The sequence below is a fragment of the Mastomys coucha genome, unplaced genomic scaffold (genome assembly GCF_008632895.1).
Source record: "Mastomys coucha isolate ucsf_1 unplaced genomic scaffold, UCSF_Mcou_1 pScaffold15, whole genome shotgun sequence".
Lineage (NCBI taxonomy): Eukaryota > Metazoa > Chordata > Mammalia > Rodentia > Muridae > Mastomys > Mastomys coucha.
Window position 1 is genome coordinate 73,562,426 of NW_022196897.1, and position 12,417 is coordinate 73,574,842.

Genomic DNA, 12,417 nt, shown 5'->3' on the forward strand with positions numbered 1-12,417 from the left:
GTGTTTATATATATATATATACACATATTTTTTCTTTATTTACATGTCATATGATATCTCCTTTCCCAGGTTCCCCTCCAAAAAAAAAGGGAAAAATTAAATAATATAAAACAAAAAACACAGGCAGTGGTGGCGCATGCCTTTAATCCCAGCACTTGGGAGGTAGAGGCAGGCGGATTTCTGAGTTCGAGGCCAGCCTAGTCTACAGAATGAGTTCTAGGACAGCCAGGATTACACAGGAAACCCTGTCTTGAAAAAAAGAGAGAGAGAGAGAGAGAAATAAAACAAAAACAAAATCAAAAACAAACCTCTGTTCACTGCTCCCTCCCCCTGCTCACCACACCAACCTCTCCTACCTACTGGCCCTGGTATTCCCCTACACTGGGGCATAGAACCTTCACAGGGCCAAGGGCCTCTCCTCCCATTGATGACCGACATGGCCATCCTCTGATATGCATATGCTGCTGAAGCCATGCTCTTTGTTCATAATGAGATCTGATGCCCTCTTCTGATGTGTTTGAAAACAGCTACAGTGTACAGTGGTTTATTTCCTGGGAGATTTGAGGGTACTAGTTAGTTCATATTGTTGTTCGTCCTAAGGGGCTGCAAACCCTTTGGCTCCTTGAGTCTTTTCTTTAGCTCCTTCATTGGGGACCTTGTACTCAGTTCAATAGATGGCTGTGAGCCTCTACTTCTGTATTAGTCGGGTACTGTCAGAGCCTCTCAGGAGACAGCTATATCAGGCTCCTGTCAGCCAGCACTTGCTAGCATCCACAATAGTGTCTGGATTTGATGATTGAATATAGATTCTTATTGTTCTGGGTCTCACATTTCAGTCTTTAACCCATTTTGTATTTATTTTTATATCTGCTGTAAAATTATGTTATAGCTTGTTTTTTTTTTCTTTTGTATGATGCATAAGTGCACATATACTATGTGTTCACATGTATACCATGCACTGGTGATAAGAATGCCCTCAGGTGTTTCATAGAAGCAGCTCATCTTCAACTTGTATTTGAAGATAGGGCTGTCACCAGTTTGTAGCTAGACTATCTAGGCACCTTTTATTGTTTCCTCCAGGTGCTGGGATTATAATCATATGAGAACAAACTTTTCTATTATATGTGTTCTATATCCTCGTACCTACTTTCATCTGTTTGTCACTTTCTCGTTCTTTCTTGGTTCCCATAAGAATAATCAGTTGTCCTAGAATCATGTGTTTATTTTTCATATATCTTTTAAAATTTTGTTTTGCATCTTGACCAAAGTTTCCCCTCCCTCTTCTACTTCCAGCCTCCCTGCTCTCTAACCCCATTCACTACTCTGTTTCTCTTCAGAAAAAGAGCCAGCATTGAAGGAAATCAACCAGCCATGGCATATTAAGTTGTAATAAGACTAGGTGACTCCTCTACTATTAGGGCTAGACAAGGCAACCAAGCAGGAGGAAGGGGTTCCAAAGGCAGGCAAGAGAGTCAGAGACAGCTTCTTCTCCTGCTTTTAGAAGTTCCACAGGAATTTCAAAGTACACAAATGTAACTTATGTGCAGAGGGTCTAGGTCAGTCCCATGTGGACTGGAGGGATGGATCAGCCATTCAAGGTTAGGCTCACAACCAAAACCATAAGACTTTAGGTTTATCGAAGAAGTTCATTCACATTTTGTTTTCTTTTCTGGCAGTTCTCTTGTTTTACTGTGGCATCAAAGGAATACTGGCATCATAAAATAAGTGTGGAAATGCTCCTCTTTAAGTTGAGAAAAATTACTACTAATTAGCCTCTTAAAGTCTGGTGGGAAATAAAAGTTTGATGGAATTCATCCATTGAACCACTGTTCCTCACTTATCTCTTGATGGGCCAGTTTAGTAACTGGTTCAAATTAATTGTTATCAGTCAGTTTGTGTTTTCTGCTTCATGGTTCCACCTTGGTAGTTGTTAAATTCTCAGAATTTACCATTTCTTCTCAGTTATCCTGCTGGTGCATAATTGCTCCTGCAGTCCCTCCTGGCCTTTGGGAGAAGTCTCTGCTTTCAGTTATAATTTTATCTTTTCTTCTTTCTTAGTATAAGTAAAGTTTCTCAGTTTTTCATACTCTTCAAAAACAAAAACTTCTGTAATTTCCTCACACAACTCTGTTTTGCATGTATATCACTATATACATCAGGAATCTTATTATAATAAAAGGATGTAAAGATTTGATAGAATTTTTTTAAAAAATATGCAGTTTACTCAAGTATACCTTCTTTGTTGTTTTGTTTTGATTTGTTCAGCTTCTTGATTCATGAGGAAATATATTCCCTTTAATTATAAAGTGACTTGGGAAAAAATTTATTCCCAGAGCAGAGACAATATCCTACTTAAACAGCACAGCATGAAAAACGTGTTAAGAGGTGACTAACCTCTCTTTAAGTAAATTAACACTTAGGCTTGGAAAATCTCACTTATTTATCATTTATATTCTGCCAATTTATAAAGGTAAGCATCAGGTTTTACATAATTCAAATTTGGGTTTCCCTGTGATTTTTTATGTTAGCTGTAGGGTGGTTTTATTAGGTTAGTTGAGGACAAAATATGAAATCCTGTTAAATATGAAATGTAATGGAGCAGACAACATTCTTAAAGTCATTAAAGACACTATCATCTTATGTACTTCCATGAGTCAAGTAATAATTGAATGTTCATTTTTAATTACATTGAGAATAATTTTATCTTACATATCTATTTAATATTTTACAAATATAAGATTGAGATTTCATATCTCATGAAGATCTAACTATGAAAATAAATAATCAAAATATTGAATGAATATCACAGAAATATGGTTATTGTTTACAGTGATCAAAAGTGCTCATGGTTGCTAAAAATTAACATCTCTGATAAGAGATTTTAAAATAATTAGGGGCATATTAGCATATCTTCCACTTGAGATTAATTTTTTTCCAAGGACATTTATGTATTCAAATCTACCTTTAGTTTCCTACTTTGACTTTATTTTATATATTTGCTCTATAGGCTTTCTGTATGCATTATATATATTGGGATATTACATTATTTGATATTACAGTATTGACATTCAAGAACTTCATTGTTTCACAGTGTATGTGATTTAAATAAGCATAGCTATCTTTAGTCATTGACAAAATGACTGTATTTTAATGTAGCAGATAACAGCTTTTCAATTTATTTTTATTATTCATTTATAAAATTATATTTATATAATTTACATATATATCTTTGTGAAATCTATTTCTTAGTAAAATTAATTGTCATAAAGTTTTCCAACAGAAAATTAGGAGAACTGCTAAACTATGTGATGATTCTTCATGGGAAGAGATGCTTATTTTGCAGGAATTGATCATGTACTACAGTGATGGACTACTTGCCTAGCATGCACAAGGATAGGGATTTAGATACTATACATTGAAATAAGCAACAAAGAAAGGCAGGAATATGTTTTCTATAAATATGTAAATTTACAATTGCTCATGTTAAGCCTCTAGTTTACAATGGAAAACTAAATAAATGTGAAAAAATGGATGGCTTTTACATTGAATTTTTTATTTATTTATACCATTTATTAGTTATTTAAAAATTTCATATTTGAGTGCAACATATACTGATGACTTTCTCTTCTGGATAAAATATTGATCCTTCCCACTGAGACAGAGATAAACAGAAAAAAGATCTCTGTAGAAGTAGAGAAAATAAAGTATCTACTAATATCATTTTTATCTAAGTACTTTAAGAAAAGATGTCATAGTTCTATTCAGAAAGATATAGTTTTATTGAAATTTGTTTTAAATGTAAACCAATTGAGACCTCAATATAGGAAGAGCCTGCTACCCTGCTCCTTAATTAAAGACAGTAAAGGCAAATCAAAAGCACGTTTTATACTATTTATTCTTTTAGGACATCATTAAACAAGCAAATGTAGTCTACATAATACATCCTGGTCTTCAGAAAAATGTCTGCATGAAGGGCTTTGTCAGTGTCTGTGAATATGCTTCTACACTGAGTTAAACAGTGTTTAACTCAGGAAACATATTCTGAGGAAACATCTCTAAATGCATTGTGTAGTGTGATCAAGAAGAAAGAGACTTTTGGAATGTTTATGATCTTGAGATGACACTTTAGATCTGCCATTTTTATTAAAAGTATTTGTAACTTTTGAGTTTCTGTTATAGTAATTTCACATTTTTATATTAAATTTTTAATAAGATAAGTGTAAATTTTAGAATTGGAATCAAGTTCTATTACTACTTTAACACTATTATTACATATGAAAAAGTAGTGCAAAGGAGAAAATATGTTTTAACTTACCATTCTTATTCTTGTTACAAAATTTTTAGAATATCAAAGATAGACTCAAACCATCCACATAACCAATTTGCATGTTTTGAGATTGAAATTTAAACACCAACTGCACATAACACTGTCAAAACTCAGTTGAAAGCCAAACTCTTCTTTGAAGTGACTTCACTGATTAATCCTTAAGTGAATATCACTGAACTTAATTGCTTTGAATATTGAGTATAAGACAGTCAGGTTTCTCTCATAGAGCAGAGGATAACTGTAAATTCCACATATTGTTCAAAGGCTACACAGCTAAAGAAAATGTATCTACTACTGAACAGAGTTAAATGTGTAAACTGAGGATATATACATGGAAGATAATGAGTAGAATATTTGATAATTTTTGGATAAAGGTGTGTTTTGGTTTGTTATTTATGAAATACTTTCAAAAGTTTTTAGATGGAGGGAAGATTTATAATGAATATAAGAAAGCAAAAATATATAATGTGAAGGAGTTTAAGATTGAAGTTACAGTTCTAGAGGTATATAAAGCATATGAAAAATGAATGAGAACTTGCCAGTATTCCTAATCATAAAACCCACCAATGGGACAATGAAGAATGGGACAAGTGAAGTAGGTGAGTAAGCAAAATAAAGATGAATATGGAGAGCTTAGAGGAGCATTAAGAGAGCTCTGATGGACCAGATTTTGCTACAATAGATGCATTTTCAGAATAGAGAGATAAAACCCTTAGGTGTATTTCTTTGACCATGAGTGCAGATGAGAAAGGGGGCACAGCTTGAATATACTGAGACAGAAAGAGCTTAATATTCTTTATTTCATCCTAAGTTACTACTTTAAGGACAGATACTTTAATATATGCACAAAAAATATGACATTGCTTTTTTCACAATCTGTATCCTGAAAAGAAAAAAGCACAGATATAAATTCAGTATAATATTTGGTGGACAGTTAATGAATAATTGTACTAACATATACTGTGTATAAAACTTTTAGGCCTGAAAGAGGAAGAAGGTGTAAACGTTAATGTGTACTATTCCTGAAAATCTTAAGGTCTTTTTGAATATTTACTCATATTATTTACTAATTTATGAAAATATTCTCAAGCTAGTGATCATAAAAACAAATTATTGGGCAAAGAGAAAAAATCAACTATAAGAGTGAATCATTGCTAAAATAAATATTAGCTCAAATTTTGCATTTGAAATACTGAGAATAAAATTTAAAATGGCATGCATAATAATTCAAGACAACCAAAAATAGGAACAATACAAACAAAAATTTAATTAAAACTTTTCACTGCATATCCTGACTGACATGAAATAGACTTTACAATATTTGAGAATATATAAGATATGTGTAATAATTTTTATTCTTTTAGAAATATTAGGAAGTTCTGAAGTGTGGTACCTGTAGCTTATAAGCAAGATAAGAAAACCAAATGCAGTAACATGACTACCAATTCTGAATGAATCTACTCCAAGAATGGAACACACACAGATCAGGGCAAAGCTCAATGCCTCCACAGTTGCACAGTTCATCCTTTTGGGATTTTCCGAAATTCCCAATCTCCAGGGGTTTCTGTTTAGAATGTTCTCCATAATTTACTTGATTATCCTAATTGGAAATAGCTTCATTACTGTGATAACTAGAATTGATCCTGTATTACAAAAGCCCATGTATTTTTTCCTGGCAAATTTTTCTACTCTGGAAATCTGTTATGTATCAGTCACTCTTCCTAGGATTCTGTTCAACATTGCTACTCAAGACGGACACATTTCTGTGCTAAGCTGTGCCATACAGACATACTTCTTTCTTATGCTGGGAGCTACTGAATGCTTTCTGCTGGCTGTGATGTCCTATGACCGCTATGTGGCCATCTGTAACCCTCTGCACTACCCTCTGATCATGAACCCAACAAAGTGCACACAGCTGGCAGCAGGCTCCTGGCTTGGAGGCATCCCAGTCCAGATAGGACAAACCTGTCAAATATTCTCTCTGCATTTTTGCCACTCTAACCAAATAGACCACTTCTTCTGTGACATACCACCCATTCTCAAGCTGGCCTGTGGAGACATTTCTATTAATGAGCTGTCTGTCTATTTTGTAGCTATCTTGTTTGCTGCAGTCCCTTTTATGTTGATACTTGCCTCATACAGCAAAATCATTGCCACAATTCTGAAGTTGCCAACAGCCACAGGGCAGGCAAAAGCCTTCTCAACATGTTCTTCCCATTTGCTTGTGGTGTTTTTGTTTTTTGGATCAGCTACTGTTACCTACTCAAGGCCAAAGTCAAGCCATTCTCCAGGAATTGACAAAGTCTTCTCTCTATTCTACACCATTGTGACTCCTATGTTCAACCCCCTGATATACAGCTTCAGAAATAAGGATGTGATTTGTGCCCTAAGAAAACTGTTATGTAGAAAATAATGTCATAATGTGTGCCCTAACGTCTAAAGTACTCTATTATTAACTTCTTGTGACCTTGGGGGTCACAGAGTGCTACATCTTCACTACTTCTTTGTGGTCATCTGTAGTGTTTACTAATCTCTAGTGTCTAGTCTATACCTCCAGATAGTGGTATGCTCTGAGCTCAAGAGATTTCTCTTTTACATAGGGTGGAATTGCAAATGTTTTCTTTTCTCTTTTTAAGGTTCCTATCTAATCAGTTACTTCTGTGACATCACACCTAATACGAATATTTGTTGTGTGAACATTTTTGTGAATATTTGAATGATATTTTTGCTTCTGTTTATTTGCCTTGGTTCCATTTATGCTAATAATCTTCTCCTAGGGTTAAATTGTTTCACAGTCTTGAAAATGCCATTAGCCATATGTTAGGCTAAAGCAGCTTTCTGTTCATTGTGTTTTGTAGTTGTAGTGTTTAATTATATGATATCTATTTAATTATATGATATCTGACTTTACAATGATAATGATTTCCAAATAAAATACAATTTGTATATGTAAGGCAAATTCTGTATACACTATCAAATAAACAGTTATTCCATTTGTTTTGTTTTGGTTTTTTGGTTTTTTGGTCTCTATACAGAGACAGGGTTTCCGTGTATAGCTCTGGCTGTCCTGGAACTCACTCTGTAGACCAGGCTGGCCTCGAACTCAGAAATCCGCCTGCCTCTGCCTCCCAAGTTCTGGGATTAAAGGTGTGCACCACCACCACCACCCGGCATTTATTCCATTTTAATGCACATATTTTTGTGCAATAATCACTTTCCAAGGTACATGTTTTAATAAATTAAAAACATTTAATTTGATTCACTAGTTCAGTTGGTGGAAGTCCATAATTGCACAACAAAGCATAGCTACTTGAAGAACTGAGAATTCTAATCCCAAACCTCAGGCCGCAGGAAGAGTGCATACTGTAAATGTACTGAACCTTTGAGAAGATATTCTGATATACTATCACAAAGTAATTCTCTTTTACAAACTTTTAAGTTAGTGATTTCTTTTGTGTGTGTTTCTTTAGTTTTGTATCTGTTTTAGAACATAGATCAACTGTTTAGTTTTTGTAAACTAGCCTCAAACTAGAGTCACATGGAAAGTCACAAACTTGATTTAGGAATTATTTCCACTGGATTGGACTCTGAGTCTATCAATGAGATGTTTTCTTAATTTCTTGTTGATATAGGAGGCCTATAGCCTGTAAGTAGTGTTATCCCTAGACAGGCAGACATGATCTTTACAAAAGTAGTTGATCAAGACAGATGAAGTAAACCCTTGAGCAGTACTTCCTCTTTCCAGCTCCCTGCTTAAACCTCCACATGAACTTTCTTAATTGACAGACTGTTAGGTGAACTGTCAGCCAGAAAAAAGAAACCCATAGACACAAAAACAAAAAACAAACAGAACAAAAACAAAAACAAAATACCCCAAAACTTTCCCTCCTGAAAGTTGTTTTGGATCATAGTTTCTATGAAATAAACAAAAAGCAAATGCAAAGTGTTGACAATAAATATTAGAAGGAAAATTATCAACAAAAAGATGCAGTTATACATGTGCATTCTTTGGGTTAAAAATGGCTCTCCAAACAACTCAGTTCATAAATATAGCCCAAGGTTTTCTTGCTTGTCTGTGCTTGTAGTGTTGAGAATCTTACTGCTGGTGTCGGGAATTGGCCCATACCATAAGTACACCAATCTCAGTTAATCATAAATGACTTATTGAATGCATACTATAATACTGGATGCCCAAGACCCCAAGAGGAAAACCTAATTGTGGCACCAGTCTGTCTTCAGGAGACATTTTCTATAGGAAAAAAACATGTTTAAAAGTGCAAAGGTAAGTTGTGAAGTGTTAGCATATTTTTGGCTAACAACACAAAATATTATCAGCTAACCTTTGCTGATTGGCCCTGTGTGAGATAAGAAGGGTGATGGACAGGTTGTAAACAGGAGAATTTCAGGACATTGAGATGACTGGGTACAAGTGATCCAACTATAGATATTTGGCTTATTACTAACAGTTTTTTATAAGGACATTTCATTGGGGCTGACACATGATAGGATATTTTGCTGAGAAAAGACATGTGTTTTTCTAGATGCTGTCTGTTGAAAGGACATGTGACGTTTTGCAGAAGCAGATGCTTGAGAGGAAACATGATGTTTGGAAAGAATATGGGTATCCAAACAGACGGTGGACAGCAATCTGGCATTGGTTTGCCTTGTTGGTCTTTTCTGATCTTTTCTTATCGTGACGTGGTAGAGAGAAATGGACCAAAGAACTTCTGGTGGTGTTCCGGGAGCTGCTTTTGCCACTTCAGCAGATGTGTGCTGATTGATAGAGCCTCTGTTTCTTCTGGATCAAGCTTCTGCTGCTGACTCATGTTTGATGTTTTACTAGTTGACTGGACTGCTGACAATGAAGGTTGAAACCACCCCAAAGAACTACTTCTAGACAGGTAGGTTCATAGGTTCAGTCCACTATTATCAAGGTGGGAACATGGCAGTATCAGGCAGATGTGGGGCTGGAGGAGGTAAGAGTTCTACATCTTCATCCAAAGGCAAACAGAAGACTAGCTTTTTGTCAGCTAAGAGGAGGGTCTCCAAGCCCACTCCCACAGTGACAAACTTCCTCTAACAAGGCCACACATCCTAACAGTGCCACTCCCTGGGCCAAGCATATTCAAGCCACCACATTTCACTCCCTGGCCCTCATAGGATTGCTTAAACATATGAGTCTATGGGGTCATAGCCAAAGCATAATAAAAAACACATTTAGCTTTTCTGTCTGCTCTCCCCTCACCCCAAGCCGCTCTGGCTGCACCTTGCTTGCTCTGTGCTGTCAGGCTAGCACCTCCTTCCCCAGCTGTCACCATCATTATCTACTGGGACCTCATCAGCCATGATGAGCTCTTCTCTGACATCTACAAGATCTGGGAGATCATGGATGGGCTATGCCTGGAGGTGGAGGGCAAGATGGTCAGTAGAACAGAGGGTGCCATCAATAACTCACTCATCGGTGGAAATGCTTCCACTGAAGGTCCAGAGGGCGAAGGTACTGAAAGCACAGAAGTCACCCGTGTTGACATTGTCATGTACCATCACTTACAAGAAACCAGCTTCACAAAAGCGGTCTACAAAAAGTACATCAAAGACTACATGAAATCACTCAAAGGCAAACTTGAAGAACAGAAACCAGAAAGAGTAAAGCCTTTTATGACTGGAGCTGCAGAGCAAATTAAGCACATCCTTGCTAATTTCAATAATTACCAGTTTTTTATTGGTGAAAACATGAATCCAAATGGTATGGTTGCTCTCCTGGACTACCGTGAAGATGGTGTGACTCCATTCATGATTTTCTTTAAGGATGGCTTAGAGATGGAAAAATGTTAACAAAATGGATCTATCACCTGTCACCATAATTGGCTGCTGCTTACCATCCACACACCACCAGGACTTAGGACAAATGAGACTGATGTCATCTTGAAATTTTATTTTGACCGTGATTTATTTGGAGTGGAGGCTTTTTTTTTTTAAGGAAAAAACATGTCATGTGGATTGTCTAAAAATAAAGTGCATTTAAATTAAAAAAAACCACACATTTAGTCCAACTTCAAAAGTTCCATAGTCTATAATAGTCTCAACAATGTTAAAAGTCCAAAGTTCAAAATCTTTTCCGAGATTCACTCAATCACTTAACTGTAATTACTTATAAATTCAAAATCAAAAAGCGGATCGCATACCTTAAACATCACAGGATATACATTATCATTCCAAAATGCCATAGTGAAGAAATACAGAAACAAACAAGACCAAAAACCAGCTGGGCAAACCAGCTGCAAACTGCATCTTCATGCCAGATGTCAAAGCGTTCTTCAGATCTCCAACTCGTTTCAGCTTTGTTGACTGCAACAAACTTCTTTCTCCTGGGCTGGTTCCACTCCCTGTTAGCAGCTTTCTTTGGCAGGTATCTCACAGCTCTGGCATTTCTTGGTTGTCGTCCCATGTTACTAGCATCTCACATACACTAGGGTCTTCTGCTGTAGCTAGGCTTCTTCATTAGCCTCTCATAGGCTCTCTTCATGCCATGTCTCAACTTCTTTGCATGACCCCTTCAGTCCTGGGCCATCAACTGCAACTGAGGCTGCACTTTCATCAATGGCCCTCTCTGGCCTCTCACAATGCCAAGCCTCAGCTGCTCTTTGTGAAACCTTCATACCTTCAAAACCAGTATCACCTGGGTGACTCTTACACATTACCAAGTGCAGCTGCAGCACGAGGTACAACCTTGGCTATCTCTGGAACACAGTTTCTTTTTGCTCTCAGAAAACCACTTCCCAGATTTCAGTGGTGAAAATATTTTTCACTTTTGCTTGAATCATCCCTATAGAAATCAGGGCAGAGGACAATTCTTCCACTGTGACAGAGTTTCTCCTCCTGGGATTTTCAGATCTTCCCAACCTTCAAGGGTTTCTGTTTGGGATGTTCTCCATAATTTACTTGATTATCCTGATTGGAAACAGCTTCATAATTGCTTAAACTAGAATTGATCCTGCACTACAGAAGCCCATGTATTTTTTTTCCCGGCAAAATTTTCTTCTCTGGAAATCTGTTATGTATCAGTCACTCTTCCTAGGATTCTGTTCAACATTGCTACTCAAGACAGAAGCATTTCTATGCTGAGCTGTGCCACACAGATGTGTTTCTTCCTTATGCTGGGAGCTACTGAACACTTTCTGCTGGCTGTAATGTCCTATGACCGCTATGTGGCCATCTGTAACCCTCTGCACTATCCTCTGATCATGAACCCAACAAAGTGCACACAGCTGGCAGCAGGCTCTTGGCTTGGAGGCATCCCAGTCCAGATAGGACAAACCTGTCAGATATTCTCTCTGCATTTTTGCCACTCTAACCAAATAGACCACTTCTTCTGTGACTTACCACCCATGCTCAAGCTGGCCTGTGGGGACACTTCAATAAATGAGTTGTCTATCTATTTAGTGGTTATGCTCTTTTATTGTTTTCCCTTTTACATTGATACTTGTTTCTTACACCAAAATCATTGCCACCATCCTGAGGTTGCCAACAGCCACAGGACGGGCAAAAGCTTTCTCAACATGTTCTTCCCATTTGCTTGTGTTGTTTTTGTTTTTTGGATCAGCTACTGTTACCTACTTGAGGCCAAAATCCACCCATTCTCCAGGAACTGACAGACTGTTCTCTCTGTTTTACACCATTGTGACCCCCATGTTCAATCCTCTGATATACAGTCTTAGGAACAAGGAGGTGATTGCTGCCCTGAGAAAGCTGTTACTTATAAAATAGCACTTGGAGCTCTGGAACAAATAATTGAATTGCTTCTTACACTGTTACTAAGTAGGTCAATTTGTATTCAGTTTTTGAAACATAATCACTTTATGTTTCTCAAATGCTATGTTATTTTGAATAGCCTGAAATTTGTTGTTTTAAATGCACATATTAATCTGTTGGCATTCAATAAAATATAATAAAAGAAAAGGCTATTCAATATAAATTATGTATGATATAAATAACAGTTTCTATGGGAAAATTTTGAACAAAATTCAAAATTTGTAAACATGATAGATGATTTATCTAAACAGTTCAACAAATAATTATACCAATGTACT

General features: G+C 36.4%; 2 protein-coding genes and 1 pseudogene across 2 annotated transcripts; all 3 read left to right on the forward strand.

Moving 5' to 3' along the window:
* The first annotated feature begins 5,795 nt into the window (after positions 1-5,795).
* Positions 5,796-6,740, forward strand: LOC116092131 (olfactory receptor 10AG1-like). Its single transcript, XM_031373484.1, has one exon. It carries the CDS (start codon positions 5,796-5,798, stop codon positions 6,738-6,740), a length of 945 nt encoding a protein of 314 aa, XP_031229344.1.
* A 1,125-nt stretch (positions 6,741-7,865) lies between these two features.
* LOC116092132 (translationally-controlled tumor protein-like) lies at positions 7,866-10,209 on the forward strand. The gene is made up of 2 exons (XM_031373486.1): positions 7,866-7,872; positions 9,636-10,209. Exons 1-2 carry the CDS (start codon positions 7,866-7,868, stop codon positions 10,160-10,162), a joined length of 534 nt encoding a protein of 177 aa, XP_031229346.1. The 3' UTR covers positions 10,163-10,209.
* Positions 10,210-11,146: 937 nt separating this feature from the next.
* On the forward strand, positions 11,147-12,094 carry LOC116091695 (annotated as a pseudogene).
* The last annotated feature ends 323 nt before the right edge of the window (positions 12,095-12,417 follow it).